The 27,380-nt window shown below is 51.3% G+C and overlaps 10 protein-coding genes across 10 annotated transcripts; 3 read left to right on the top strand and 7 right to left on the bottom strand.

Annotated features, from left to right (window-relative positions):
* The first annotated feature begins 2,232 nt into the window (after positions 1 to 2,232).
* HER10_EVM0007279 (CFEM domain-containing protein) lies at positions 2,233 to 4,122 on the top strand. The gene is made up of 4 exons (XM_035476838.1): positions 2,233 to 2,531; positions 2,592 to 2,727; positions 2,809 to 3,484; positions 3,546 to 4,122. Exons 1-4 carry the CDS (start codon positions 2,430 to 2,432, stop codon positions 3,994 to 3,996), a joined length of 1,365 nt encoding a protein of 454 aa, XP_035337347.1. The 5' UTR covers positions 2,233 to 2,429; the 3' UTR covers positions 3,997 to 4,122.
* Positions 4,123 to 8,349: 4,227 nt separating this feature from the next.
* Positions 8,350 to 10,747, bottom strand: HER10_EVM0010034 (uncharacterized protein; the record flags this gene model as incomplete). The annotated part of the gene is made up of 4 exons (XM_035479504.1): positions 8,350 to 8,733; positions 8,807 to 9,098; positions 9,179 to 9,599; positions 9,691 to 10,747. The coding sequence occupies 4 exons, from the start codon at positions 10,745 to 10,747 to the stop codon at positions 8,350 to 8,352; spliced, it is 2,154 nt and encodes a 717-aa protein (XP_035337595.1).
* A 1,332-nt stretch (positions 10,748 to 12,079) lies between these two features.
* On the top strand, positions 12,080 to 12,938 carry HER10_EVM0001642 (uncharacterized protein; the record flags this gene model as incomplete). The annotated part of the gene is made up of 1 exon (XM_035471384.1): positions 12,080 to 12,938. The coding sequence occupies exon 1, from the start codon at positions 12,183 to 12,185 to the stop codon at positions 12,936 to 12,938; it is 756 nt and encodes a 251-aa protein (XP_035336918.1). The 5' UTR covers positions 12,080 to 12,182.
* A 1,097-nt stretch (positions 12,939 to 14,035) lies between these two features.
* On the bottom strand, positions 14,036 to 14,515 carry HER10_EVM0002614 (uncharacterized protein; the record flags this gene model as incomplete). Its single annotated transcript, XM_035472320.1, has 5 exons — positions 14,036 to 14,044; positions 14,098 to 14,109; positions 14,170 to 14,274; positions 14,325 to 14,348; positions 14,408 to 14,515. 5 exons carry the CDS (start codon positions 14,513 to 14,515, stop codon positions 14,036 to 14,038), a joined length of 258 nt encoding a protein of 85 aa, XP_035336988.1.
* Positions 14,516 to 16,122: 1,607 nt separating this feature from the next.
* Positions 16,123 to 17,909, bottom strand: HER10_EVM0011289 (uncharacterized protein; the record flags this gene model as incomplete). The annotated part of the gene is made up of 2 exons (XM_035480725.1): positions 16,123 to 16,310; positions 16,379 to 17,909. The coding sequence occupies 2 exons, from the start codon at positions 17,907 to 17,909 to the stop codon at positions 16,123 to 16,125; spliced, it is 1,719 nt and encodes a 572-aa protein (XP_035337703.1).
* A 1,332-nt stretch (positions 17,910 to 19,241) lies between these two features.
* On the bottom strand, positions 19,242 to 20,212 carry HER10_EVM0003200 (uncharacterized protein; the record flags this gene model as incomplete). Its single annotated transcript, XM_035472884.1, has 4 exons — positions 19,242 to 19,310; positions 19,368 to 19,467; positions 19,563 to 20,091; positions 20,170 to 20,212. The coding sequence occupies 4 exons, from the start codon at positions 20,210 to 20,212 to the stop codon at positions 19,242 to 19,244; spliced, it is 741 nt and encodes a 246-aa protein (XP_035337030.1).
* A 684-nt stretch (positions 20,213 to 20,896) lies between these two features.
* HER10_EVM0005042 (uncharacterized protein) lies at positions 20,897 to 21,789 on the bottom strand (the record flags this gene model as incomplete). Its single annotated transcript, XM_035474667.1, has 2 exons — positions 20,897 to 21,432; positions 21,498 to 21,789. The coding sequence occupies 2 exons, from the start codon at positions 21,787 to 21,789 to the stop codon at positions 20,897 to 20,899; spliced, it is 828 nt and encodes a 275-aa protein (XP_035337174.1).
* Positions 21,790 to 21,998: 209 nt separating this feature from the next.
* HER10_EVM0012633 (uncharacterized protein) lies at positions 21,999 to 22,599 on the bottom strand (the record flags this gene model as incomplete). Its single annotated transcript, XM_035482026.1, has 2 exons — positions 21,999 to 22,160; positions 22,222 to 22,599. 2 exons carry the CDS (start codon positions 22,597 to 22,599, stop codon positions 21,999 to 22,001), a joined length of 540 nt encoding a protein of 179 aa, XP_035337805.1.
* A 1,642-nt stretch (positions 22,600 to 24,241) lies between these two features.
* Positions 24,242 to 24,915, top strand: HER10_EVM0013357 (uncharacterized protein; the record flags this gene model as incomplete). The annotated part of the gene is made up of 2 exons (XM_035482719.1): positions 24,242 to 24,415; positions 24,517 to 24,915. 2 exons carry the CDS (start codon positions 24,242 to 24,244, stop codon positions 24,913 to 24,915), a joined length of 573 nt encoding a protein of 190 aa, XP_035337865.1.
* A 173-nt stretch (positions 24,916 to 25,088) lies between these two features.
* On the bottom strand, positions 25,089 to 26,594 carry HER10_EVM0012677 (aminotransferase; the record flags this gene model as incomplete). The annotated part of the gene is made up of 3 exons (XM_035482067.1): positions 25,089 to 25,784; positions 25,841 to 26,184; positions 26,243 to 26,594. 3 exons carry the CDS (start codon positions 26,592 to 26,594, stop codon positions 25,089 to 25,091), a joined length of 1,392 nt encoding a protein of 463 aa, XP_035337808.1.
* Positions 26,595 to 27,380: the final 786 nt, after the last annotated feature.

The following is a 27,380-nucleotide window of genomic DNA, read 5'->3' as shown; positions in this document are numbered from 1 at the left end:
CCGGACGACAGGTCAGAAACATTTAATCTATCACCGAGGAACCCTTACGAACCCCCCAAAGCTGGGGCAGAAAGGAGACAAAAGTATTGGGTTCTCAGGCCACATTTGCTCTGCTGGGTAGCATCGGAAACCCTTCCAATAGACCCCCTTGGTCTTCCAGAGAAAGGTCGAGATCCGCCTATGGATGAATTGACCTTCCCCTGGAGTCCTGAGCCAGTCCGCGAATAATCCGACAAAATCCGGTCATTGAGCCGAGTACAGGGCAGAGTACCGAAGGATTCGGCCGGTTGCCAATATATGAGCAATGGAGATTGCCCACGATCCGCTGCTGCAGCCTGCATGTGAAGCGACATCAAGCGAGTTGATTCACCCGAGCTGAGCCAACCCACGCGGACAAACCATACACATACGGATGCAGACTCAAGAGAACAAGTGGTAGAGTCCATATTTTGCCTCTTCCCGAGTCATAATGTCGGCAATCAGACCAAATACTCGCATCGCACATCTACCACATCTCAGTTTTCTCTTCTCCGTCCCAACTTTGATCGAACATTGGCCACCAATGGCGTGGCGTGCCGGCTCAGACCCTCTAACCGTCCCCATTTTCAACTAATTACTCCACATACACAGCGTGCCGGATGTGCCACCAGGATAGGGATAGCACCGGCCAACTGCGACGCCATCTCTGCCCGGACTAACGTCCCAAGGGGTAAAAAATAAAGGGACACACGCCCCCTTCGTCTGTGTGTGTGTGATGAGCCTGTTGCGTGCCTTGCGTGTCCGTCTTGGGTGCACGGGGGGCGGTCTTCCAGAAAGAAAAGAGGTTCCTTCGATGCGGTTACTGAACCTGCCACACCGAAACTCTGGCTCTTCTTCGGGCGTTTCCTCCTGGTTATTTCGGCATCTTGATGTGCTTCTGTGTGTGTGTCAAAGCTGGTTGCACCAGCACACCACAACTTGCAAGTTGCTATTACCGTTCCTCGGGAACAATCAGCTTCGCCTCAGCTTTGCATTGCCGCGCCAGCCTCGGCCAGCCCCCGATTGTCGCACAAGCTTTTGCTGTGCCGTCGGCGATTGCCCACCGAGAAGAAAAAAAATGTTCGAATTCTTTCCATTGTTTGTTCATTTGGATCGAGCTACGCTACCATGGTTCCGCAGTGGCATCGCGAGGAGGTATCCAGGCATGGCATCTCAATCCCGGTGGGATGCTGGCCCCTGCCACCGCATCTGTGATCTGGGCTCTCCTCTGCACAAAGCACGAGAGCAGGCCCCTCTTCCAGGGCAAGAGGTTCGAGGAGATTTTTCTCTCGCTGGGCCCCCCGGGTGTTGATCCTTGCGCTCACGATGCTCCCCGACCCTTGCTCGCCTTGGTTCGGCGACTGTGTCTGGCCCCCCCCCCCCCTTCCTGGGGTTTCTTTTCCCTCCCTGAAGATACGCATGTACGGATTTGTGTGGCACAGATGACGGGCCTCCATCCGCATACTCATCCAGGTCTCTCCATGGGTTGTACCCCTCGATCACTATTCACTGCAAGTCTGCAAGTCCGGCCCCCTACCCGACATGTGCGGCGCTCCAGACCAGTCGTGGCCTCGGTCCGCTGCCATGCCACGCTGACGGGGAGCCTCCTGCATGTCAGTGTATCACATTCCTCGCTTTCTCTCTCTGCGCAGGCCAGTCCTCGCCTGCCATATACAGCTACCATCCTGGATGAACCCTGGGTATTATCCCATAGCCGGAGCTGGGCACCAGGGTCCTTCGCAGTATGTTTGTCCAGTCCGGTATTCCAGCCCATGGCCGAGTTCCCTCCAAACGTCGCCCTCGGTTAGATGTACCAGAGCCCACGCCGTCGTCCGGTCTCCGCCGCCGCCACCACTGAGACTTGCATAGTGCGTAGAAACGATGGGGAAAGGGGCGCGCCGTTTGCTAGAACAGTTCAACAGCCGTGATGCCACCTTGAAGTGTAACGGCGACCACCGTGTGTCGAAACTAGACCGCACGCTACCGGCACACTGGTCTTGTGTGGCGTTGACCCCAAGTGGAACCGCCGCACCGCAGAAGAAGCTCCCTTTGCTGCATCGAGCATCATCTCCGCGTTGGCATGTCGCTACGTAGGAACCACGCAACCCATCCCGAGGAGCTCCCCCAAAGTGGCCTCTTCTGTCTTCTACTTGTTGACTAAGACAGAGGGTGTAGAAGGCGTTTCACGACAACCTTAATCCCTCCCGTCCGCCCATCCTCCCACCCCTTTCACCTCGTGTTGGGAAAACCTTTGACGCCTCCATCACGACCTACGACTATTCGATTATGACGCTCACGCCATGTTCGAGGTGATACATATCTAACTTGTACGACGGCCCTGTTTTCTTCTCCCGGCCCTTTTCGAAAGAGGGGGAGGTTCTTCCTCATCTCTCACTTGGACATACCCCAATATGAGGTTCATCTCTCTGTTCCTGTCCGTGGCTGCGGTGCTCTCTTGCGCTGCGGCCCAAGGCGATCCTGCTTCAGCCGTAGCGTCGCTACCAAGATGCGCAGTAGGTTCCTCATTGAACACCATGAACCTGCTCGTGCTCCAGATACTAACTACACGACAGCAAGCATGTCTTGTAACGGCGGTCCTCAACTCGCCATGCGCGCCGACCAACCAGACATGTATCTGCACCAATGCTCCTTTGCAGGTCGAAGTTGAAGCTTGTGTTCTACAGAACTGTACTCTTAGGAATGCTCTTAGTGAGTGGCCTTGTCTTCCTTCGGATGCCAATGGGTGAATCCTCCCAAAGACATGTCGTCTAACCCGTCACTCTCCCGCAGCAACCAAGAACATCACCCAGACGACATGCGGCGCGATACCGAGAAACCGCACGCCGATGTACAACACCATCTCTATCACCATGGGCTGCCTGTCTGGCGTATTCGTCATTATCCGCCTGGTACACAAAGTGTTTGCGACAATGGGCGACCTCGGCATGGACGACTGGTTCATTCTCATCACACTTGGCTCCGGCATCCCAGGAACTGTCATCAACACTCACGGGTTCGCCGCGAACGGCCTCGGCAAAGATATTTGGACAGTTTCATTCACTCAGATCAACGACTTTGGGTACTGGTTTTTCATCATGGAGCCAATGTATTTCGGTCAGGTGACGCTGCTCAAGATGTCGCTCCTCTTCTTCTACATGCGCATCTTTTCACAGAGCAGTATCAAGAAGCTCATCTGGGGCACCATCGGATTCAACGCAGTGTTCGGACTGACCTTCATCTTTGTCGCCATTTTCCAATGCCAACCGATCAGCTTTTACTGGACAAAGTGGGACGGAAACCGCAACGGACAATGCTTGGACATCAACGCCATCGCCTGGGCCAATGCTGGCATCAGTATCGTGTTGGACATCTGGATGCTCGCTCTGCCTCTATCTCAGATCAAGGGTCTGAACTTGCATTGGAAGAAGAAGATTGGCGTAGCCATGATGTTCTTCGTCGGCACCTTGTAAGTCTCCCAAATGCGTCGATTTCCCCCTTAAGACGTTCTCTAACATGGGGGTTGCCAGTGTCACTGTCGTTAGTATTTTGCGCCTGCAGTCTTTGGTCGCATTCGCGAAGTCCCAGAACCCAACCTGGGATCAATTCGAAGTCGCAACCTGGTCCACCGTCGAAATCAACGTGGGCATTATCTGCGCCTGCATGCCCTCAATACGTGTCATCCTCGTCGGCTTCTTCCCCAAATTGCTGGGCACTACACGGCGCGGCACATCCGCAGCAGCCAAGTACTACATTCAATCGAGTGGCAACGGTCGCAGCAGGAACAGGACACTGGGCAACGATGCCAAGGTCAGGACCGTCGATCGCGACTCGGGGCTCTCGAGCAGCCCGAATGGCATCATGTACACCAAGGAGTACACCGTCGACTATCACGACGAGACGAGCTTGGTTCACATGCGCGAGCTGGAAGCGGGCAGCTCAAAGACAGGGAGAACGGGACGAAGTGGTTCCCCGTTCTGATTTTCCTTGGTTATTTCTCCTTTGTCACTAGCGGAATTTTGGCTCGGAAGTCTGCGCTTGCAACGAGTTGTATGACACAATGTTTTTTTGGATACCACAAATAGCGTGAGGGACTGCCAGACGGTATGCCCAATGGTAATTGACTTAATCGACTCACCGAAAGATCTCCCTGCGGATGTGATGGCCCGAATTAGTGCGAACATGTTCCGAAAACAACGAGATCTTCGTTCAGCGGCGGTTGATCCATCGACGACAACCCGCTCGGACCCCTTCTTCTGATCGTGTGATTGAGATGGCCCCCCCGCGTAAGCAGCGTCGCTAAACAAGCAGAGCTTCGGACTTGAGACTGAGAACGGGAATAGTGGCTTCTTGGCCGGCTATCGCAGCCGAGTTCTGGACCGCCTCTTCCAAGTTCCTTCAACTCATCGTAGGCGGTTGAATACATTTCGGACACCCTTCTAAGGTCGTTGCCATTGAACAAGGGGCCGGTGGTTGTCTAAGGCCCCCAATGCCACCCATTTCCACTCGGAGAGATACCTCGACATTTGGCTCCGCACCCATTCAGCCGGATTGAGTCTTACCCAGGGCCATGAGCGGGCCGTGGGCGGATGCACTGTCAACGTGGTCTTGGCCTAGGAGAGATAAGCCCGCTGCCCGCAATCCGCTCTCGCCTTAGCCTCTTGCCTATTGTGGCACTCGTTACCCTTCCTGCGCTTACGCGATATCTTGTAGCGACTGTACATGCAGCCGGTTTGGCTACGGTTTCGGGAAACGTTCATTCTCTCCTCCAAGTCTAGTAGGGGAGGTAGCCGATGGCTCGACGAGATAGAGGCGGCGTCCCCCGCCAAAGCCACCGGGCATTACTTTGAAGGCGGGAGTCCGCGTGGCGTATTGCATGCACAGCGTATGTTACTGGCCAATTGCAGGTTGAGCGACGAGATGTCCCCTTGCCAATGGCAGTTTTGCCCGGATCTGCATTGACGTGTCTCAGTGGGTTGCAGCCAGCAGTTGCCGACGTAACATGTGGTCAACCCTATGGAACCCCCTTGGGAAGCTATTGAAAATAGGTGGATGGGGGTCTGGTGTGGTCTGACCGTTGCGGATCGACATCAGGGGTTGGGAGTTTAAGCAATGACTTGAGACGATCTCGTCGTCTCTGAGACATCAAGTTGTTGAATGAGCCGGATAGGGCGCATGCATATGACTGTCAGTGACCCCATGCACATTGCGTAGAACTCTCCTTGTAAGACTCTTTTCAATGATCTGCGCTGAAACCTTGCGTGACAACTTACTCTAGTCTATGTGTTTGCAATTGCTCACATGATGAGATGACCCAAGACTAACAATCAATAGCATTGGTGATCGAACCTCTTGCTGTAGACTGACCATGATTAATCAAGATTTACAAGACGGAGGATGAGTGATCAAAATGTCTCAATGACCACTGCCATACTGAACAGGTTGAGATTTTTTTTGCGCACATGATACATCTCTCTCGCGCGTCTTCGAGAGGTCTTCTCGCGTCTTGAGGGTGTCTGCTACTAGTATTTCTCAACAAAAGTTTAGCTCTGCAACATTGCTATCCCTAGTTTGTTTCGTGATATATGTATGATGACTGTAAGATCCACTGAGCTCCATACTGATATGAATATCGAGCGTCATCATCCGTCTACTTACTCAATTAGCCGCTTGTACCATAGAGTGCGAGATGTACACCATGCGGCCTCGATGGGACAGACTTTTCCCATTGCCACGCTCTCAAATCTCAACCTTGTCAGCGGGATGAAACATGGTCAAGGGCTCATAGAAGCAACATCCTGTACCGGAATCTCATTACAACGGGCAGATTCCGAGATTCACCACTTGTGACTTGCTAGTAAGCGATGGGACATTCTTCAGCATCGATACGACGTTGCGCGCTTGGGAACCATTCGCGCTTTGACCTTTGCGTTTCCAAGAATTCTACTACACTTCGCTTGCGGGGTTTCTCATAGGTGATAGGCAGGCGGAGCTACACTACAGTCTATGAGGGATACTAGAGTCTAAGGTAGGTGGTTGTAGTTGTCACTCACCATCGCTCTACGCGTATAGGCTAATGTTGAGGTATACCGCGCTTGGAGTTATCATTAGCCGATCGGCTCTTTCAGAACGTAAGTAAGGTATCAACTTTGCAATGTTGAATGCCTCATGTAAGAGCACCCAGATATAGGCTGCCCTTCTGCTGCCTTGCTTGCGGCCGGATGAGTCAACTTTGTCGGCCTTGGATTAAAAGGTGCGGTAAATCAAGTATGCGGTCGTGCTCAAGTCCCCTGAGATAGTTCACTGTGGCGTATTGCAGTTACATCAGAACTCGAGGGTGCTTCCAGGCCATGTTTTGCCTCTGGCTGCAGGTACAAGCTGTACTCGCAGACGCTCCGATGACTGAGCATGTTTCTTCTTTGCCTCAACAGGGGGTCCTATTAGTCTGGACCTTGGGGTAAGCGGGCGATAGTTACATGTACTTTACCGCTGAAGTCCGAGGGAGCGAGTAAGTCAAGATTTGACTCTACGCATGTTTTTCTATGGAGACGCCAGTACATTCATCTGGAATAAGGAGTGATCTCATAACTCTGGGGCGTGATACTTCCGACAACTGAAATACTAGCGTTTTCGTTTAGTCGAAGAAGTCGGACCTAGAGCACCCAAGTAGTCCATCTTGGCAAGTTCGCAACTTGCGCCATAGTCGCTCTTGCCGCTAGCAATTGTCGGTTGTCGACTTCGGAAATAGGCTGTAGCGATCACACAGGAGAATTACTTATCCTATCCGTGTGGCAAAACACCTTGATGGATAGCCTGAATCGCCAGCCACTGCGAAAGCCACAAATATCCAAAAGAATTGGACGAGGTGTGATATACCGTTGGTCTTGCAGATACGGCGAGCTAGCCGGAGCGAACTAGCCGATCGACCAAAACCTTCCCGGAGTCACTTACCTGTGCGGTGACAAGTGCCGGCTTTAACCCCTCGCTTCAAAAATCAAGCTTACTTCTTCTAGCGTCATCTCATCACCACGCCGAACTAAGGTAGTCGATCCAGTCAGTCTACATCCTCGCAAACCATTTCATGAGTCAGTTGCTTCTATTGCTAAGCTAAGGTTGTCGACGAAGCTCGTCACATCGTCGCATTTGGACCCTGCAGAAGCGTTGCCGGTCACCAGCAGCTGCTAACTTGCTTCACATGGCTGAGGTTCAGCCCGGCATCAGGGTGAGAAGTGCGCCATGTACGTTCTAGGCATAGCTACCTTAGGTTTAAGACATTGAGTTCTAGTTACGACCATGGACTTGTGAGTCAATAGCGTTATTGGAAGTCGACGACAACCTAGGTCGTCAGAGAAATGACACGAAATGATAGTCGTGTCGGTCAGATGAGCTGCAGCTCTCGTGCCTATCGGATTTCCAGGTCCTGCTTCGAGATGAAGTGATTTCGTCTGTTCCGGCAGGGTTGAAAGACATATTCGTCATTCTAGTGTGCGGTTATGAAGCCCTGGAGCCGGGGAAGTCACAAGTGTAATGATAACCTACTCAGGCTCACACACAAAGCCACGAGGATTTCTCAACGACCCTCATTTGGGAAGTAGCATCGCCATCCATCACTACCAAAATTTAAGCGATTACTTTGTGTTGATTCTTGCTTGATCGAGACCAATTGGGCTCAGATAGAATGATAGGGTGGATACATTGTTAAAAGTTTATTTGAAGACGGAAAAGATAACACGGCTGTAGAGTATATCCAAATGTCACAGGCACCAGAGGACGTACCCGGTCAATTCTCAACAAAGTTGTAACTGACTTTGAACCTAGCCAATCGGATCACAAGCCACCAACGCTTCGCAAACCTTCAACAAATAGCCAAAACTTCAGACGAATTCTCATGACATCAAAATAAAAAATGTCGCCAGGTGAATATCAGCGACAAAAAGACGTATTTGCAAAAGAATCTGATCAGTGGGAGGCTTGAACTCCCGGCCTTGGCATTACACAACATTTCAGGTGAAATATTAGTACCACGCTCTAACCAACTGAGCTAACCGACCAATTGATTGAAGACCCGCAGCGTGAGAAGCCCCTAGGTACTCCGCTGCAATCTTGTGACCCTCACCACCGTAGTTCCTGGCGCCAGATGGAATAACGCAACCTTGGACCATCAAGTCAAAGGTGAAAAGATCTCTTATCCATGTTTTTGTACTTAATATGGCTTCAGGTCGTGTTTGCAAGGTAAGGTAGTCAGTGAAGACGCAATGAACAGAGATGCTGTGAACTAACAAGTTGTAAATGAAACCAAGAACTCCAGCTGCTAGCCTCCAACCCAAATTAACTCTATGCCTGCAAATCACTCCATGAAAACTCCGGGCGCATCCATTCGTAAGTGTCCAAGAGATCAAAATTGAAATCCAACTGCGCCGAAAAGTCCCACTCCATCGCATCGCCAGACGGGTTGCGGTTTGGCGCCCCATTGAGTGCCTCGTCCAGCACCTGCTTCACAATAGTCATTGTGCTCGCGCAGATGCTGCCCGGGGCTTCGGACGGGCTCACCCACTTGAGGAAGCCGACCAGAAGACTCAGCACCTGTACGATATCGGACCTGGTAATGACTTTGCCGTTGCTATCTGTGACGGGAATGCTGTTGTTCGCCAGAGTCAAAGTTGGTTTTAGTAACTCTAGGCATAGAATTCCGCCTCCCGGGGCGGCGTATGCCATGACCTGGTGGAGTCGCGGATGTCAGTCATGTAGCTCTAATTTGAGGTTCTTAAAATTGATGCATCGTTGCACTTACAAGCCATTTGAAATCCTCGCACAAGGCACCGAGACTATCCGAATCAGTCCAGTAGAGCAATGTCGTCGCCGTCATTTCGTAGCTGACCGACAGCAAATCCCGCTTGTTGGAGCAGTCCTGCCGATTCAATAGCCGCTCAATGAAGAAGAGGTTCTGCAGATGTTCCAGCTGCATGAGCAGCCGCACGTGAAACATCTGACCAGTGAGACTCGGATTTCGAATGTCTGATTCGTTGAACCGCAGGATCGCTGGCATCTCTGCCTCAGCCGCGAACTCTTTCGCTTTCAGTGCACTGTCAGATTAACGCAAGATTAGTATGTATTCAACTCAAACGTATAGTCGAATGATCATGTGCTCAGCTTGCACACTTACAGCAGAACTTCCACCGATATAGCCGCTTCAGGTCCCAAAGCAACCTCAAAGATCTCGTCACGGATAATCATGAGCTTATACCGAGCACGCCAGAACGTGACCGAGTTCAACGCTCCGTCGGGATTCCATCCCGATTCGTCAAGCGATCTTACCGCCTTGTTTATTGTTTCGTCGTCGCATACCAGGTAGTCGTCCCGTATGTCGAGCGGCGGCGGCGTTAGGATGTATCGGCGACTCAGGGCAGGTGGTCGCCCGGTGATCGCGGAGCCGACTTTGTCGAGGACGAAAATCTTCACGAGGAGCCGTCTCCGCAGCTCTGACGCCAAAGTTGGTTTATAGGGCCCTTTGTTCTGTTCGACGTGTAGGCCCAGGAAGGTGAGGAGTGATACTGTCTCCCCCTGTGTCATCCATGTTGATTGACCTTATATACATGTCAGCCTCCGCATAGAGAGTTACGTGTCTGAAATAAGCCAGTCGGGACATGGCAAGTTGACTTGTGACCAGGAACTTACTAGTATCTCCATCAATGATAGACTCAATGATCATCCGCCTAAAGTAAAGGTACAGCAACAGCGTATTGCCAATATCATTGGCCTGCCTTGCCAAAGCGATGCAGTCAAAGATACACTTCCTGAAAGCGTTCTTCTGCCCGTATCCCATCCGTCCAACCTCCGTTCTCGGAAGCTGCTCATTTCGAAGCTTCATCTCCCAGTAAATGAACAGCAGCCCCAACGTCTCCCATCTCAAATTTTCCCTCGTAAATTGCGCCATCCAACGCTCCGGGTCAGGCTCGTGCTCAAAAAACGGCCGAGACGAGTTATAGCAAAGCCGCCGAGCAAACTCTGACAGCTGCGCGTCGTCTCGGTCCGCGTTGCTGAGATAGTGCCCGAATGTACCATACAGCGAGTCCAGGGCCCGCACGGCAACGGGGTGGATGAAGGCGTTGTGTGGGTCAAAGTGCGAGTCAAAGAGTGCCCGGCCCTTACGTTCATCGGGGACCAGACGAAGGATGAAGAGGCAAGTCTCCAACGTCTTGGCGTCTTCTGAGAGGACAATAGACCTGGCTTCCCGGCCGGCGTTAGAGGTAGAAAGGATTTCCTTCGCGGCGTGTATATCATGGGCAGAGAGCCCATTGCCGACTTCCTTGTACAGGTCGCTCCACGACATGAAACCGAGATGGCCGGATACGCTCTCCGTCACAACGACTTCGCGACTCGGAGCGCATTGTCCATGTATCTCCGTTTCCGTCACGGCAGGGCTGATCTCAGACCGTTGGCCAACCAGTGTGGACGCAGTTGCGGGTTGGAACTGTTCGGCGCCTGTTTCCGAACCCGTTACGCTGGTTGACCGTGACGTCCGTTCCGAGACAGCACGGGGAGCTCCTGGACCTGGCCGCATCTGAGCAGGTGTGCTCATCGTAAATTCGCACGGTTCCGTTCGCCTCCGTCTCTTACAGTTACTGCAGACCGGACGGGCGTGGTCGCATGCGACTTTGCGACGGCGGCAGGGGTCGCATGCTTGAAGCCGACCATTCTTTCGGTAGCGGAGAGGTGAAGACGCGGGCTCCATGATGAATGCCGATATTCACAGGAAAGCCGAACTGGAAGCCAAAAAAACAGCAAAAAACGGCATGCATGAGATGAGTAGACATCCAAGTTTCACAATTGTGCTAGATTTTTCCTCATTCACGATTATCTTTGAGATCATTAGGGGGATGTCAGCAAGCCGAACTTTCTGAGTCTTACCGAACATCTAACCGAACAATCTGACCAAAGTTCGGCGTCGGATGGCTCCGCAGTCTCGGGAAGAGCCTAACCGCGAACGGCAAACAGCCGATTCCATATTAATTTGTCCACCTTCCGCTTTCCGCAGCCCTTTCCCCCCTACGCCTTTGATGATGAATAATGAAGTAAGTATCCGTACTTAAGGGCCATTAAACCATAGGCGCAACTCAACTTTGCGGGGCTCAATTCCTCTAAGAAGGCCTCCGCGTCGTCGACTGGGCTCAACAAGGGTAGGGAAACCTTCTCCGATGTCGATTGCGCCTTATGGGGCGGCAACTCATCATGACTTGTGTCAATCAACCCCTCCCGACGCCGGCGGCCCTCGGCGCGGCGCACAATTTGCCGTATGGAAAAAGAGACTGCCCATAGTAGCGATGCCAATTGTGTTTCAAAACGAGGATTGCATTACAAACCATCACGCCTACGATTGAGGTGTTGTCGTTGATTCCTTTTGCTTGCTCCATTAGAATGTACTGGCGGTGCCTTTAAGTTTTCTATGGGATTGTTTCGAGTTCCCAGTGGTTCGCCGTCATGTCAGTCAACAATCGCATCTCTAATGATGCGATTCCGCATTCGGAATTTGCTCCCGAGGCAAGCATACCAACACAACAGAAGGAGACGACCGCCGCCAACGTGAGTGAAAGTGTCGAGATCGATATACGGCCTCAAGATGGCGGCCGTTTGGCTTGGCTTCAGGTTGCGGGCTCATTCTTTCTATTCTTTAACTCATGGTCGGTGGTTTTCCCTACAGTCTAGCGATATAACCTTCTATTGAGAAGCAATTCACAACTAACCTCATCCACAGGGGTATCTTGAGTTCCTACGGCGTCTTCCAAGCCTACTACCAAGAACACATGAAGGATGTATCCGCCGACTCAATAGCCTGGATCGGCTCCATCCAGTCCTCCCTCCTTCTCTTCACAGGCGTCCTCGTCGGCCCCCTCTACGATGCAGGCTACTTCCGTAGCCTAACCTTCACAGGCATCACCCTCATCTTCCTCGGCATGACCATGACTAGCATCGCAACGGCGTATTGGCAGGTGCTCCTCGCGCAAGCATTCTGCGTCGGTCTTGGCTCGGGTTGCATCTACATCCCGTCCGTCTCCATCATCCCGCAGTACTTTTCCGAACGTCGCGCCCTCGCCACGGGCATCGTCGCTACGGGCAGTTCTCTCGGCGGCGTCGTGTACCCTCTCATCTTCCAGAGCCTGTACCCTCGCATGGGCTTCCCCTGGGCTACGAGGGTCCTCGCTTTCATCTCCCTCGCCACAAACGCCTTTGCCTTCGCCGTCTTGCGGCAGCGCCGTCGCCGGACTGAGTCTGAATCCGATGATGAAGGCGCCGGAAAACGGAAGCGCCGTGTCATGTTGGACCTCTCCGCGTACCGAACCGTCTCCTTCGTTGTCTTCTCCGCTGCCATGTTCTTCAACTTCTTCTCCTACATGGCGCCTATCTACTATCTCCAGCAATACTCCCTCGCCCATGGCCTATCAAGTGGGGGCTCTTCGAGACTGCCATACTATTTAGTCGCGATCCTCAACGCGGGCTCAATCCTCGGCAGAGTCTTTCCTGCATGGCTTGCCGGCCACTTTGGACCCATTAACGTTCTCCTCGGCGTCTCCGTCTCCATCGCCGCCGTCGCTCTGAGCTGGCTGGCTGTGCATGACGCCGCGGGCAGCGTCGCTTTTGCACTCGCATACGGGTTCGCCTCTGGTGGGCTCGTATCACTGCCGCCTACCGTTATCTCGAGTCTCGTGCCTGACCTCAGCTTACATGGCACTTGGCTGGGCATGCTATGCACAACCAATGCTTTTGGTTCATTGGCCGGACCACCGATAGCGGGTGCCCTGCTTCGAGCGACCGGTGGGTATTTGGGCGTGCAACTACTATCAGGACTCGGTATGGTGGCAATGACGGTCTTGATGTTGGTTCTGAGAGTGACACTTGTAGGCAAGCAGCAATCCTGGAAAGTATAAAGGATATGTGGCTCACTGAATAACTTCTTTTCATTTCGGGAGCAAGCCAAGACCATGATGACTTATTGGAAAGCGCTAAATGCCACGCTTCCTAAGACAGAAGAATTTAGTAACAATAATGTATACTCGACATGTTGATCACACAAGCTACTGCACATACGGATAAGTTCAAGCCATGACTTAAGACTAAAGAAAATTAAAACGATTGATGGATCACCATAATGCCTCAAGGAGGCAAAACGTTTTCAAGGCCTAGTAGATTTTGGCTTGGAATAAAGAGACCTTATGAAAATACAAGAACACTACAGGCTTTTATGCAATGCCGAGAGTCGCCATTATTCATTCATCCAGTCGTGATCTCGTGAAGGTACATGTAGTTTGGAGACTGCTTACCGCGTTCAGCCTCGCCAGTCCGCTACTAGGTATATTTGCGCTTATCTGGTACGGTCTGGCTCTGCCGAACAAGCCCACAGACAGCGTTTACCGAGTCTACACTTTCGCCTCCGAGAGGGACTTTAGTCAGCCGATAATATGGGCATAGATACACTCCTTCATAACCCCAATCTCCCTCTTTATAGCTAACTGTTTGTAAAACCAGCTTGTTAAGAGGGTGAAGCTAGAGAGATTATTGATAAATACCTTATTTCAGAAAACCCTTCGTCTGAACATCATGTGTAAATCCCTATCCCACGTTCTCATTAAGTAATGTGTAATGTGCTATTCCGTAGATAAATGGGACTGCCAATGGTAAAGATCCTGGAGTTCATAGAAACAACTTTCAGCCACATTTTGGCATTGACGGACAGCCCAGTCCAGTTGTGTCACGGTGTCACAGGAGAAGATCCGGTCTCCAGACAGGATGCTTAGAAATTTGCCGCTGCGCCCACATCTGCATTGGCATCAAATAATTTTCTTCTATGGTGGTATTGATAGTCGATACGATCGGCCGATCCAGCTTGATAAGCCTCTTATCCCAGTTGCCGTTGACGGCGCTTACAGCATAGGTTATGCTCAGGGCCTTTATCCGCAACGACCCTGATAACCCTCTAATTACTCTCCCAGCACCTTCTATGTAAAGTCTTGCGCGATCGAGTAGCTTAGTCGCACTATGAAAAGTAAGCAGCCGTTCATTTGTCAGGGTTAGTGAATGGTAGCTTACGCAGTAGACAGACTATAGGGAGGTTGATCAGCTTTCAAGTTCATGCATTCGAAACAGCAAGGGATAACTTACACCTCCAGGGCAGTCCTGGTTGACATCCTCCCGATCACGAATGCTCTGAGGGGAGAAGCATGATCCGCGGAAAGTGGGGAACGCTGATGATTGGACGTTGAGGCACTTTGTTGATAATTAGATATACGTTGCTTAGCAGAATGGCTGCAACTTACGCAATAAGAGTTTGCTCCCTTTCCCTAGACGCGCATCGATGTCAGTGATCGTATCGTACTGCATGTAAGCTTTGGACACTCACTTCACAGGTGTTTCCGCTGGCGAGACCTTGTCCACCGTTACAGTACTTCTGCAAAGCACTGACGGCGAAAGCCTGAGCAAGCAGAGTGGTAATGACAGAAACCTTCATGATTGTTGAGTGAGAAAGAGTGTGTTGTAAGATGATCGTAGATGCTGAGCAATTGGACTCTGTAGTGCAATGGCGAAAGGCGTGTTCAAATACCACCAAGACTGATACTTGAGAGGACTCCGTGTCTATATATGGCCTGAAACTATGCGATCTGACTCGGATTGACTTTTGAAACCTTGATAAATTAAGATGTATTAAAATGCTGACGACAGACCACTTGCAGAGTCATGAGCAGTGACATTTAATATAATCGAAGCCGTGCGGGACTCGGGCCAGTGTCTAAGCCTCGGGCTTAAAGCCAACGTCCGTCCGTCTTGCACCTGTGCTAATCGCTTGTCGGACGGGTGGGTCAGTCAGCTTCTGATCTGGACCGCTCAACGAGCCATCAGCCTATCTTTGTGGCCAAGGAAAACTATACAGAAGGTAATGGGCAAGTTACAGGGGCAGTAGGAGCCAAGGCTAGGACTGAAATGAGTACTCAACCGACATGACCGGCGGAATGGATGAGATGACAAGTCGAGCGGGATGGAGTTGACAAGACACAGTAAAAATATATATTCCAGAACAAAATTCGTTCTTAGCTGCTGCAGTCAATATCAGAGCATCAAAGATCGAATTCTCCGGATGAAAGAAATGCTGCGGCTGGACAAGGAGAATGACATTGACGCCCCGGCAAGTACGGAGGCTGCGTGGGAGTTTCACCTGGTTTCCACACCCCGGAAGTTTAAAAAGCGGAAACTCACGAGGACGACAACCTCTGAATTGAAGAGAGCCCAGATACCTTGTCCTCGAAGAAAATGAAATTCATGTCGAGCTGAACAGAGCCACCACTGTTATTTCCGATATTGTGGGTGAGGTCCCTGAGCCTGGGGGGATTACAACCCATCCCGTCGGGTACGAGTCGTCGTCAGTATAGACACTAAAATTTCTATGGGGGGAAACTGGAGATAGGTAGATTAACGTCGACTCGCACCCGATGGGATAAACGCTATCGTAATTAAGAGGAAGTTTTGAGAGCTTCCTAGCCAATGGTACGTATCCACCTGGTCTGGTTATTGAATCCAGCTTAACCCTCTTACTAGGCTGACCCTATATATGAACAACTGTTGCACCTACGGTAGTAGCGGTGAAATAGTGTGAGCATCTACAACCACCAAGATGACTACTTTATTTCTTGGCTACTAATGCGAATCCTCGATAAACGCGTTCAACGCGCTCGGAGAACCCTTACGCCCTATCCTACCGACTACCTCAACTATGTCACTGAAGCCTAGATTGACCAACAGAGAGCATTTAAATCCTGTATCGCGAAAGGCATCTTCACGAAGACTTCAAATGAGTTTGTTCTTCAAAGCATGGGAACCAAACATTTACATCACTTCCACTTAACGTGTTTAAGAAAACGAAACATATAACTTTTGTAAGCAAAATACCGCTACAGACAACTTTCCAGATAGCCATACTTTCATTCTACGTCCCCAACACGCATCCGAGACCTTGGAGCGATAGTCCGTTGAATAAACTAGTGACCGGGGCCTTCCCTAACCCTCGCCGTTCAGCAATATGGTTACTTATGGCGGGCTACCAGGTTTTATTCATTCGCCAGCTCAAACCGCGTTCAAAGACGCCAAAGGCTCTGCCAGACCGAGCTTAGCTGCCTTGATGGACGCCTCCGTGAGCAAAGGCTCGTCAAGCGGAGTCGCCAGGTCCACGTCTGTAGCACTGCTGGCATCACTTGCAGGCTCGAAAGGTCTGTACAGAGCCTCGGCAATGTGGGCCTTGGCCAGTCCATCGGCTAAAGGAAAGAAGGAAGGTCAGTTCACTGCGTCTCGAGATCAGGGCAAAATCATGAAGTAAACATACCTCCGTAAACGAGCTCGACGGGAACGGTCGAGTCAAGACCCCGCGTTCTCCTGATGTGGGAGATGTAAGCGGCACTCATGATGTAGGCGGGGATGGCGTGATCCGCCAAGTTGGAGGTGAGCTCGGGAAGAGTTTTCTTGTCGTGGAGGAAGTCCACAGCTTCCCACAAGATTCCGCGCTTGACGTTCTCGGAATAGATGCCGGGCATAGCGGTGTTGTAGCGGCGGTCGAGGTCGGCGACGGTGAAGGTCTTCAGGGGGGCCTCGTCGCCGGTGATGTCGTGGTTGCGGAAGACGTGGACCTCGAAGTGGTTGTCGGTACCGATCTCGCCGGTGCTGGGCTTGGAGCGGTCGTGCTTGTCGTTGGCCTGACGGGAGTCGATAACGATGGTCTGCAGAGGGCCGCTGCGGATCTCGTGGGCCTCATGCTTGACTCTTCCGTTGCCCTTGTACAGGTCAGCGCCGGGCTGCAGCCAGCTGCGGCGGGAAAAGCCGTTGTGAAGGAGGTTGATCTGGGCGATAGCGATGGCGTGACCTCCGCGAGAGAAGGTGACTTGGATGGAAGCGTCGATCTCTCCCATGTCGGCCATGAGCTTCATCAGCTCCTCATCGGTGTACTTCTTCCACTTGGCGTACTCCTCCTTTCCAAAGATGTGGTCGTAGTCGTCCTCGTTCAAGGTGGTGACGAAACCAGCGGGGAGTACAAAGCTGCTGGAAATCTCCATCTTGTCGGGGCGCTTGGTGTCGGACCAGCCGGATCGCATAAAGTTGTAAATCATGTCAAAGAAGTGGTAGCCGCTGTGAGAGACCTTGCCGTAGCCTGTACGGTAGGGGTGGTAAGGCTCGTCCACGATCTCTGAAGGCATGCGCCATTTGCCATCGCAATGTGTTGAGATGATGTTCGTAACGGGACATCTGGTCTTCTCCTGAATCTCCTTGATCATGTCGAAGGTGCAGTAGAATCCAGGGTGGTAGCGGCGATGGCTGTTCATCTGGAAGAATGTTGGCTTCTGGCCTTGAGCGATTTGACGCTTTCGGAGCTCTTCGTAGGCATCGGCAAGATCCTGGTAGTCCTCGGCAATTCCGAAGGCGGCATCGAAGTCGGTGACTGCGCCGTTCCTAGTCGAGATAGGCTTGTCCATGATGATGTTCAAACCAGCGGAAACAGCCCAAAGACCATAAGACTTGTGGGCAAGAGGCTCGGTGCTGATGACCGCGCAGGTCACTCCAGTCCGCGCCACAACTTCGTTCAGGCGCGCGGCGACATCGGCAGGCATGGGTCCGTCGTAGGCCGGAACCAGAACCAACTCCGCATCCGGAGCCATTCCCTTGGTGAACAAGAGGTCTTCCACTCTGTCCTTGCATCGCTCGATATCGACAACAACTTTGAGATAGGCCCTGCCCTCTTCGCGAAGAGTCTTGAGATGAGGAATGTAAGTTCTCTTGGCGTGAGCGCCAGCACCGACCAAAAGGAACTTCTCCATGGCAGGCTCGGGAGCTGCCGCGGTTTGAACTGAGTTGGTGGCCGTCATCTTGAATTGTGTTGTGATGTACTACACTTCAATAAATGTTTGCGAGTCTAATCTGAAGGCCAACCTGATGAAGCTGTACAAAGAATGATAGGAATGAATCTCAGAACAAACATGTAATTCGGTCGAAGACAGCGAGCTTCCTTTATCGAAGTTGGAGATGGCTCAGGGCAACTGACTAGAATGTTCACCCAGTCTCTGATATTCTCAATCTTCGTGCTAAAGTCCCGAATGAATGACTTCTGCTGAGATGTTTTGGCAAGCAAACATAATCATCAGTTCAGTGCCAAGAATCCATAGGCAAGGCTATGATGGCAAGACGGTCGGTGTTCCTTTGTCTCTCACGCCACTCTAGAGGGCCTTGCCTGTCAGCATTAGAGTTGAGCCGTAGGCAACTCTACCGGACTGCAGCTTCAATCTTCGTGAAAATTCGAACCGTTGTCACCATCGACTATTCGACTATTTCCATTGGCTCGATTGCATCATCACTCAAAGCAACTGCCAAGTCTGTAATTTGGAATGGTAAGCCTTAACTAGCATGCCAAAATGCTTCTACATGGAACTTGGAAAGCTGAGAGTGAAGGACCGGTCAAAATAAGCACGTCGATATCGACACAGGCAATTACCCAATTCAGGGATGCCCTTGAGACGCATGTATGCTGGTAAGCAAGTGATTATGTGTATTGAACACGCTTATGCTTCATATGTGCATACATCTAAGCAAAAGGGTGGAGCACAGGCGAGCGGAAAGTTTAACTTCTTGCTTAGTTTGAGCCTTTGCGTAAGCAGTTACTTTTGTATTGTCTCGTTAGTAGCACAAGGGTCAGACCCTTTGCGATGTAGTGATGCGACCAGCAAGGCTTGATGAACTTGAACTTTCTCAGGTAAGGCAAGGTAGGCAACAGACGTGTAACATGCTACGCGCTAAATTTAGTTTGGTTCACAGCACCGTTAATCGTGGCGCAGAGGGATGCCGTATACATGGAGGCAACAACATCAAGTGAAGTCTAGTTATCTCGTTAGTATCTTGGTAAAAGCTTTCGCACATAATATCTTCCCCAATGGATTCAGTCAAGGGTTTTAGGGCTACCCGACAACCACTAGAAGAGTTATACAGCTATTCTCAAAACTGCGAGTTTTCGAATAGCTCAGAATGTCACGATAGACATGGGAACAGGGTGTCAAAGCGTGATTATGATCATACAATGACAACAGGAAGTGGGTTCAAACAATAGAAAAGTGTTATTGATCTAGCCTGTGGACACTTTCCCGGCGACTTTGACGCTTTGGTCAAACAGAACAGATGATCTTAGCCACAGAATGCCTACATCGCATTCACCACGGAAGCTCCTTGTGATCATAAGTACGGAATGCAGCTGCAGTCTCCCGGGTCGCTTGATCAATCTGCTCAATAGTTAGTTACGAGCAATGCAGCTCATCTAACCACCCGAGCATGCATACCTCAGTGAGAATGGAGTCCGTCGCCTCAGCGACAGAGACAGGGGCCTCTTTTTTTCCGAATCTGACCGCAGCAGCGTTGCCCATCTCCGTTTGCATCCACCTTTTCACCCCGCAAAGACATTCATTAGCGATCATTGTCAAACGTTATGCAAAGCAGAAGATGAGGAGGGGGGAAAGAGAGAAGTGACGGCTTACCCTGGGTGCAGAGCAAGGGCGATTAGACTCTCGTTCTCTCTTCCGATCCTGCGGACCACGAAGTTGACCGCGGCCTTGGAGGAGCCGTAGGCCGTGCAGGGCGAGGCATACTGAGGGACCTCGCCCAAACTCCCGGCAATACTCGAGATCACGACAAACTTTGGTGTCGACGATCTTGCTAAGAGGCGCCACGTAGCCTGGAATAGAAGCAAGGGAGCAACCGCGTTTACGGTGAAGCAGTCGAGGACGTCTTCGATTGGTGTCTCCGCAGCCGGGGTAGGGGCCTTGCTGATACCCGCGTTGGCGATTACCACGTCGATCGTATCCACTCCATGATCGTGGACCAGTTTCTCAATCGCAAGCGAGGCGTCCTTCGGGGAACGGCTGTCGATTGTGATGTTGATTAGTCTGCTTCCGGAGTGGGGGCGAAAGCTGAGCAAATCGGAGGCCTGGTCTTGAGAGCGCGTTGCGGCGATGACTGTGGTGTTGGGTCGCTGGAGGAGAGCCTCGGCGAGGCCGCGGCCGAGGCCTGCTCAGTTAATGGCCAGTTAGATCCAGGTATACTGAATGGGGCTTTTTGAGAAAGTAAATTTGATGAGGCACGTACCGCGACCCGCTCCAGTGATCAAGTATGTGGCGCTTTCTGACATGGCTTGGGATAACTTCGGAGAGTGATGAAAAGTCCGTTCACGGTCTTGGGAGCCGGAAAGATGTCCGTATCATGGCGGTGTGATCTTAAATATGTATTTCGAGGCAGTCTCTTCATAACAAGGGGCGATATGATGACATGCTGTTGTGCATAAGCTAAGTTTCGATGGCTTTTGCCCCAGGTCAGCATGTACTATGCTTCGAGATGTCATATTGGAAGCGGTAAGCATAGCTGAGGCAATCTTCTGCTCGGGCCGTAATTCAATACTACCGAGAAAGTTACGTGTATAGGTTATACAGCCTCAAACCCTCCTTTTCCACAGTCCGCCCACATCCCACATCACCCGTGCTTCTTCTAGTCACTTAGAAGTCACAACTCAGCCCAACTCGGTCTTTTGCCCAACAGACCGTATATCCACTTTCATACTTCTCATCTCCATCCTCAAGAATGAATCTCATGTGTTTAGTGATCTGGTCCAGCGAACCAAAGTCGCATCCAAGTGCCGCGTCGAGCTGCCGTTTTGAGATTACAGCCTAGATCGGTCGTGTGAAGCACGACGCTATCACGTGAATGGACTTTTGAGTCCTTCGCATACTGATAAGTTTACCATTTGCTCTTGAGGTTTCTGTCGTGCAGGAGTCGAGCAACGAAGATGATAGCTCCTCCTCCAAGCAGGCAACACCCCTTAGGAGTGTGCCGTTAGCAATGATTTCTGATCAATGAGACGGGGAAACGCAAGACTTACTGCAAAGATGATCAGAGAATGGTATCCGACTCGGGTCTCGCTTGTAATCAACGCGCCAGCGATTGGACTGCCAGTCAAAAACGCCATAGACGTAACGGTGCCAAAAGCGCCGAGCCTTGCGCCCAACTTATCAGCAGGGATGATTTGGCCGGTGGCGGCAGGCATGACTGAGATGAAAACCCCAGATGCGAAGCCGTAGAGGCAGGCAAAGCCAGCCAGAACACCAGGGGTTGTAGCAGGGAGCCACATCGCCACGCACAAAAGCCCACATAAAAGGATCATGGGGTAGAGAAAGTTCAGCCGTCCGATGCGGTCCGCCGCATGACCGCCACTATCAAAGTTAGTTTGCTGAAGAATGTGGGTAGAGTCAGGGAAGGCCACGTACATGATACGGCCAAAAAGACTGGCCGCGTTGATCAGCGGGAGGAGGTAAGGTCGAATGGTTGAGTTCGGATCAAGGGCAACACAAAACGGCTCTGGATTTTGTTAGACGGCAATTTGCAGGGTACGAAGCCGAAAAGAGGTGGATTCATGCACTTACCAATGTAGTAGAACGGAACGTAAATGCCGAGACTTGAGATGACTGCTCCGGCTGAGAGACAAGAGTATCGGATGTCGAGAAAACCTTTGTAGTCAAGCAGATCCCTAAGAGATCTCATCTTCCTCTTGGGCCGTTTAGACGAGGAGACGGCTATGGCTATAGCGTAGCAGATGACCATGATCAGGGCCCCGACACGCAGTGCCCACGGAAAACCAATGGTGGGAATCAGTTTGGAGAACATGATTGGCAGGCAAACTCCTCCGAAACTGCTACCGGAGGCGACGATTCCCATGGCCAGAGCACGCTTGCGGTGGAAATACTGCCCTGCAACCGTGAGAGCGGGCTATCACACTGGAGTCAGTACGTTCAAGAGCTTACAATGATCCGAGAGGTTCTTGGGGATCAAGATTCATCTGCATGAATCTAGCATGCCATCACCGGACCTCGTCCACTTGTCCTCCATGTGTCCAGAGTGTGGGGCCGAGGATGAGCGTTGGTAGTTCAACAGGAGGAGAGTAAACTACTTACTTGCACTCCATAGGCGACTGTGAGACCGAAGAGAAGTGATTGGGCCAAAAATTGCTGCCAGATTGCATTCGGCTGCGTGAAGGATGTCGCAAGCATGGAACCGGCACCACCAATGGCAGCGAACAGGTAGAGCCACTCACATGAAAGTTAGCGAATTTATAACCGAGGAGTGGGACTTGGGAGCAGGGCCACATACTTTGGGACCGTAGAGATCAAACAGTGCTCCGGCAACAGCACCTGACAGATACATCAGGGTGATCTGCAGGGTTCCGATGAAGGAAATGGCGGTGGGCGAGTAATTCTTCAGGTACTCTTGTTGATAAAAGGTCTGGAAGAAGCCGAAGCTGTTCACGACACCGAAAGATGCAAAGTAAACGAGGAAGGAGCCCGCAACGGCAAGCCATGCCTGGGTACCGCCCTCCGGGTAGACTTCATGTTCTGGTTCTGCAGGGGATGATTCTCCGTCTCCGTGCTGGGTTCCGGAGATGGATTCAGGGTCCGGGTCCGAAGAGGGGACGATGGAACCGCCCTGCTTCTCAGACTGAGACTGATCTGATAGAGTGTTACCTGCCATAGTTCACAACGTGAACTGGCCTGCTTAAAAAGTGGGTTAGGTAGCAAGTATGCTTACAGCGAGGATGATTGGCGACCGCGACGAAATCGTCAGTGGCAGTAACGATTCTAAGTGGTTGACTTGCCGCCTGACCAAGGTAGGAAGACAAGTAGGTGAGGAGGTGAGGGTTTGATGACAGAAGAAAGACGCACCAAAGCAAGTAACAGGCAGGTTATAGTTTATATACCATGTCAGACGCGGACATCCGTATTCATCCACACATGCATTCAACCCGTGTGACGGTCCGTACGCGGTGGATCATATGTGGGGGCCACTAAGGTTGAAAGGGACAACAACATATCCAGGGTTACACTTGAAATTAATAAATCGCGTCTTCATTCGGCTATATGGCAGCATATCTGATAAATGACTTGACCTAGACCAAGCACTACCCTGTTTTAATGTACGAAATATGAAAAGCTTGTGTCTTTACACAACCAATCATAATAAACCATATCTCGGGCGGATATATGTGGAGTGTAGTTCCACAGAACCCTTATGGATAGTTTGTACACGCGCGCTGACATGGGTGTTGCACCCCGGGACCGACCTCCGGGAGGGGCTTCCGGAGGGGCTTCCGGAGGGGTCCGGCGCTGCCGCTTTCAACAATTTTCTCCATAATACAACCGAATCGACCACTCCTATGAACATGTGGTATATTGCCCATGTTGTTGGCTGGTATGCTGGCAGCTTAAGGTTTGTGTAATGGTCTTTGTCTCCACGCAAGTCCAATTTTCCTACAAAACTTAAATCCTTTTCAGTCTTCGATTCTTTCCAGTCGCCATCAGCGCCACGACACGATTTACAGCGTACTTATGGTACACCACAACGCATGGCTGCTGTGTGGTACTACATGCAGACCCTTGGGAAACATTCTCCTTTCCTGACACTATGTCGTTCCACTCTTCCTCCCGGGACACGGGGCATTTCAGAGAGTCATTGGAGCCCGTATTCACGGACACATTCGAGTCAGTTTTCACATTCGAGTCAATGTTTACTTTCAGAAGTTGAACTGCCTTTCTCAGCGCCAAGATCCCGCCCTAGATCACGGATGCCCTTAGCACTCGTCACGATCTCTATTTGACCGCAGTAGGGTTGCATTGGTCCCCATCACGGCTTCAACACCCGTCCCCGCAGGCCGTGCTTCTGAGTTCCATCCTTCTGATTCGGGAAGATCCGACCCTTCTCGCATGCTCTCGGGACTTGGCCTCAATGAAAATATATATTACCGGATTACTTGGCGGTCTCTTCGGCTTTCTCGGACGAACATTGTTCTCGGGAGCTCTTGTTAAGTGTGAATTTTGGCGTTTCGGTTGAAGTACCCTGAGAATGGCAGGCAACGTTGTCAGCGAAAGGAGACGGCAACAGAATAGAGAGGCCCAGCGAACCTACAGTAGGTTGCATCCGGATACCCCACTCGCGAGCTAAGCAGTGGAAGTAGCGTAAGTGATACTGACACCCTACAGGGAAAGGCCTACTCAAGCGCATCGAGGATCTCGAGAATCAACGGAGTGCGTCCCCGGCAGGTTCAGGCGGGAGTGGCACCACCAAACCGACGCCGACTTCAACAAATAATCACGAGACGCAACGAGATCACCAAACTATGGCCCCCTCCGACGACGAGGCTTTTTCATTTCAGTCCTCTCCGATATCAAGAGCGCTTAGTCTAGACCCCATCATCGAATCTACCCTCAACCCGAGGCGTGGTTTTATGGACCCGCTGGCGGGTTACCCAACTTTCGATCATGATGACAACTCCGCAAACACGGATACCCAGGTAAGAGAAGTTCTATGGTGTGTCGGAGACTTTCTTATGTCAATGCTGAGACTATCGGGACGTAGACAGGCATATCATTATCTTGCTGGTTGAAAAACCAGGAGGCCAACGAACCCATCTTTGGAAATCAGTCCACTATAGGCGGAGTTGGCGGAACAGTACTCCACGCGGCCGTTGTGCACGGCAACGAGGCCATCGTCAAACTACTGATCGAAAAGGGAGGAGACCTGAATGCGCTGACGCAACAGCGCAAGGACACGCTTCATCTGGCCGTAGAGAGTAACCAGATGAACATTGTCCGCCTCGTGCTCAAGGCGGGTGCCAATGTGAACAGTGTAGATGGATGCGGGCACTCGGCTCTCTTCAAAGCCATTTTAGGCGGGAACGAGGACCTGGTGCGTTTGCTCTTGGAATATGGTGCCGATGTCAACCAGTCCATTGCACTTGTCCCCGACGCATCAAGAATAGGGGTCACAAGTGTTGCATCTGGCTTTGTATGACACTACTAAATAATTTAAATAAATGCAAAAAAAGGAAAATAACTATCGCATGTCGTATCTACATGAAGAAAAAGAAATTTGCTGCATCTATCGGGGATGTGACCCATGCTTCGTAAATGCACCCAAAGGGCAAGATATGGGTTCAGCCCCATCACAATACAATGAGAACTGCCTCAGCCGAGAACATCAAGCAGAAGTCCATGGAGCTTGGCAACAATCAGATCCACCTCTTTCTCGCTGACAGTGTATGCGGGAGCGATTGTAATGTGGTCTCCAGAAATACCATCAGCAGTTCCAGCTCCTGGGTAGAAATAAACGTTCCATGGCTCCGAGAGACCAGTCTGACTTATCCTGGCAGATATGGCATCCTCTGCAGGGAAAGGCTGCTTCGTGGCCTTGTCCTTGACGAACTCGACTGCCCACATCAGCCCCCGGCCTCGAATGTCCCCAACATTGGGATGACCGCTCAGAGCAGCGCGCAGAGCCGCTCCCAGACGCTCTCCCATACGCATCGAGTTCTCCACGAGACCTTCCCTCTTGATGATACGTTGAACGGCAACACCCGCTGCGCATGCCACGGGGTGCGAGCTAAAAGTGTGCCCGTGGTTCCAGACGCCGGATCCGCCGTTGATGGCATCGACCACTCTCTGATGAACGAGCATCATTGCGACGGGTGCGTAACCGCCAGCGACGCCCTTTGCTACAGTCTGGATGTCGGGGACCACATCTTCCTGTTGCCAGGCGTGGTAGGTCCCTGTGCGGCCGATGCCGCAGAAAACTTCGTCAAGGATGAGCAGTGCCGAATGCTTGTCGCATACCGCTTTGATAGCCTTGAAGTATCCCGGAGGCGAAGTATGGCAACCCAATGCCTGAATTTGTCAGTCAACGGTCCCCTAAACGTGATGGAGAATCTTTGAAAACTCACACTTCCGCTGACCGTTTCTGCAATAAAGGCACAGACATTGTTGGGTCCGCGAAGCTCGAACTCGGCGTCAAGCTCACATGCCAGTCTCTCGACGTACTCCTCGGTAGTCTCGCCACCGAGCATGCCGCGATACATGTTGGGCATCGAGACAAAGGATACCATGTCGCTCTTGAGGAGCGGCTCAAAAGGTTTACGGAACGCGACTTTGCCGCTCAACGCAAGTGAGCCCAGAGTGGTTCCGTGAAAGGCACCCGCTCGGGCTATGAAGCCCGCCCTATTGGGCACGCCCAGTTCCGCAAAGTACTTTACTGCAAGTTTCATTGCTGCCTCGACAGCCTCCGAGCCTTGCATCAGTTAGCAAGGTGCAAGACATGGGGCGATTTAGCTACTAGATGGACTTACCAGAGCTCATGATGGTTCCTTTCGCAAGCTTTCCATTCGTAGTCTCAATCACCGCCTTGGCGAGTTCTTCGGCCGGCCGGTTGGACTGATTCAAGGCAAAGCAGTAGGACACGCTCTGCATCTGCTCGACAACAGCCTGAGTAACCTCAGTGTTCCCATGGCCGAGACAGGCGACGGCAGGGCCTGCACACGCTTCAAAGATCCGGCGGCCATCCTCGAGTATCAAGTACGACCCTTTGCCAGAGGCTACGATCGGCGGCGGCTTTCTGTGGATGTTGGGATGTAAAATGCTGGTCTTAGACTGGTCGATGACTGGAGTCCTCTCGGCTGATGCGACTGTGGGGATGGCCATGGTGAAGGTTTGAGTGTGGGGCAATAAACACAGTATTCAGGTGCAAGTCAAGCGCGATGAGATGAGGTAATTTGGGATAGTTGTAGACTGGCTGGACTTGAAATACTTACCATAGTAGATTACAAGCAATCGCCTGGAATTGCAAAGAAAAATACCAGGCTGACGCTACTCCTCGACAATGTTCAGCGTTGCTGAGTTGCCTTTCAAATGTGCTTACTTGTTGTACAAAATCATAATACCTGCAAACCTTGATTACCCGGTGAGTTGCCAGCTTAGTCGCACCGACGTGCGGACCCATCGCCAAGTCACCTAGCTTTTCTGATTCACTTTTTTATCGTTTCTTCTTTGCCTTCCTTTTGTTAATCCCTTTGCGTTTTACTTGTGTTTCTCTTCTGTAAAGGAGAATTCAGAAAGCATAAGTACCTGATCTTGGTAGACGCCGTTGGGAATATAAATCTGCACTGATGTGGCTAGGCCTTGTTGAATCAGAACAGATATATGTAAACTTATCAAGTTCATGGGTATTGCAGCAACTAAGCTCAAATAGTTGTCAATGGTGTTCAGTGTATTCAAAGTGGTAAATCGAATTGATGTGTCTTTCGTAAGGTTCAATATTAATTGCTGGGGTATTGAGGGAAGACGATCATCTTGTACATCTTATTTGATGTCTTGAGCTGTAGAGCCAACACCATCGAGTAAGGTAGAGTTGGCAAGGTACAGGAAAGAGTGACTTTGTCCCTTTGCCCTCATCAAGGTACCTCTCCCAATATCCTGGCTTGAGTGATA

Source organism: Colletotrichum scovillei (genome assembly GCF_011075155.1).
Source record: "Colletotrichum scovillei strain TJNH1 chromosome Unknown Contig00002, whole genome shotgun sequence".
Lineage (NCBI taxonomy): Eukaryota > Fungi > Ascomycota > Sordariomycetes > Glomerellales > Glomerellaceae > Colletotrichum > Colletotrichum scovillei.
The sequence above is the reverse complement of the archived record's forward strand: the minus strand, read 5'-3'. Positions and strand labels throughout refer to the sequence as shown.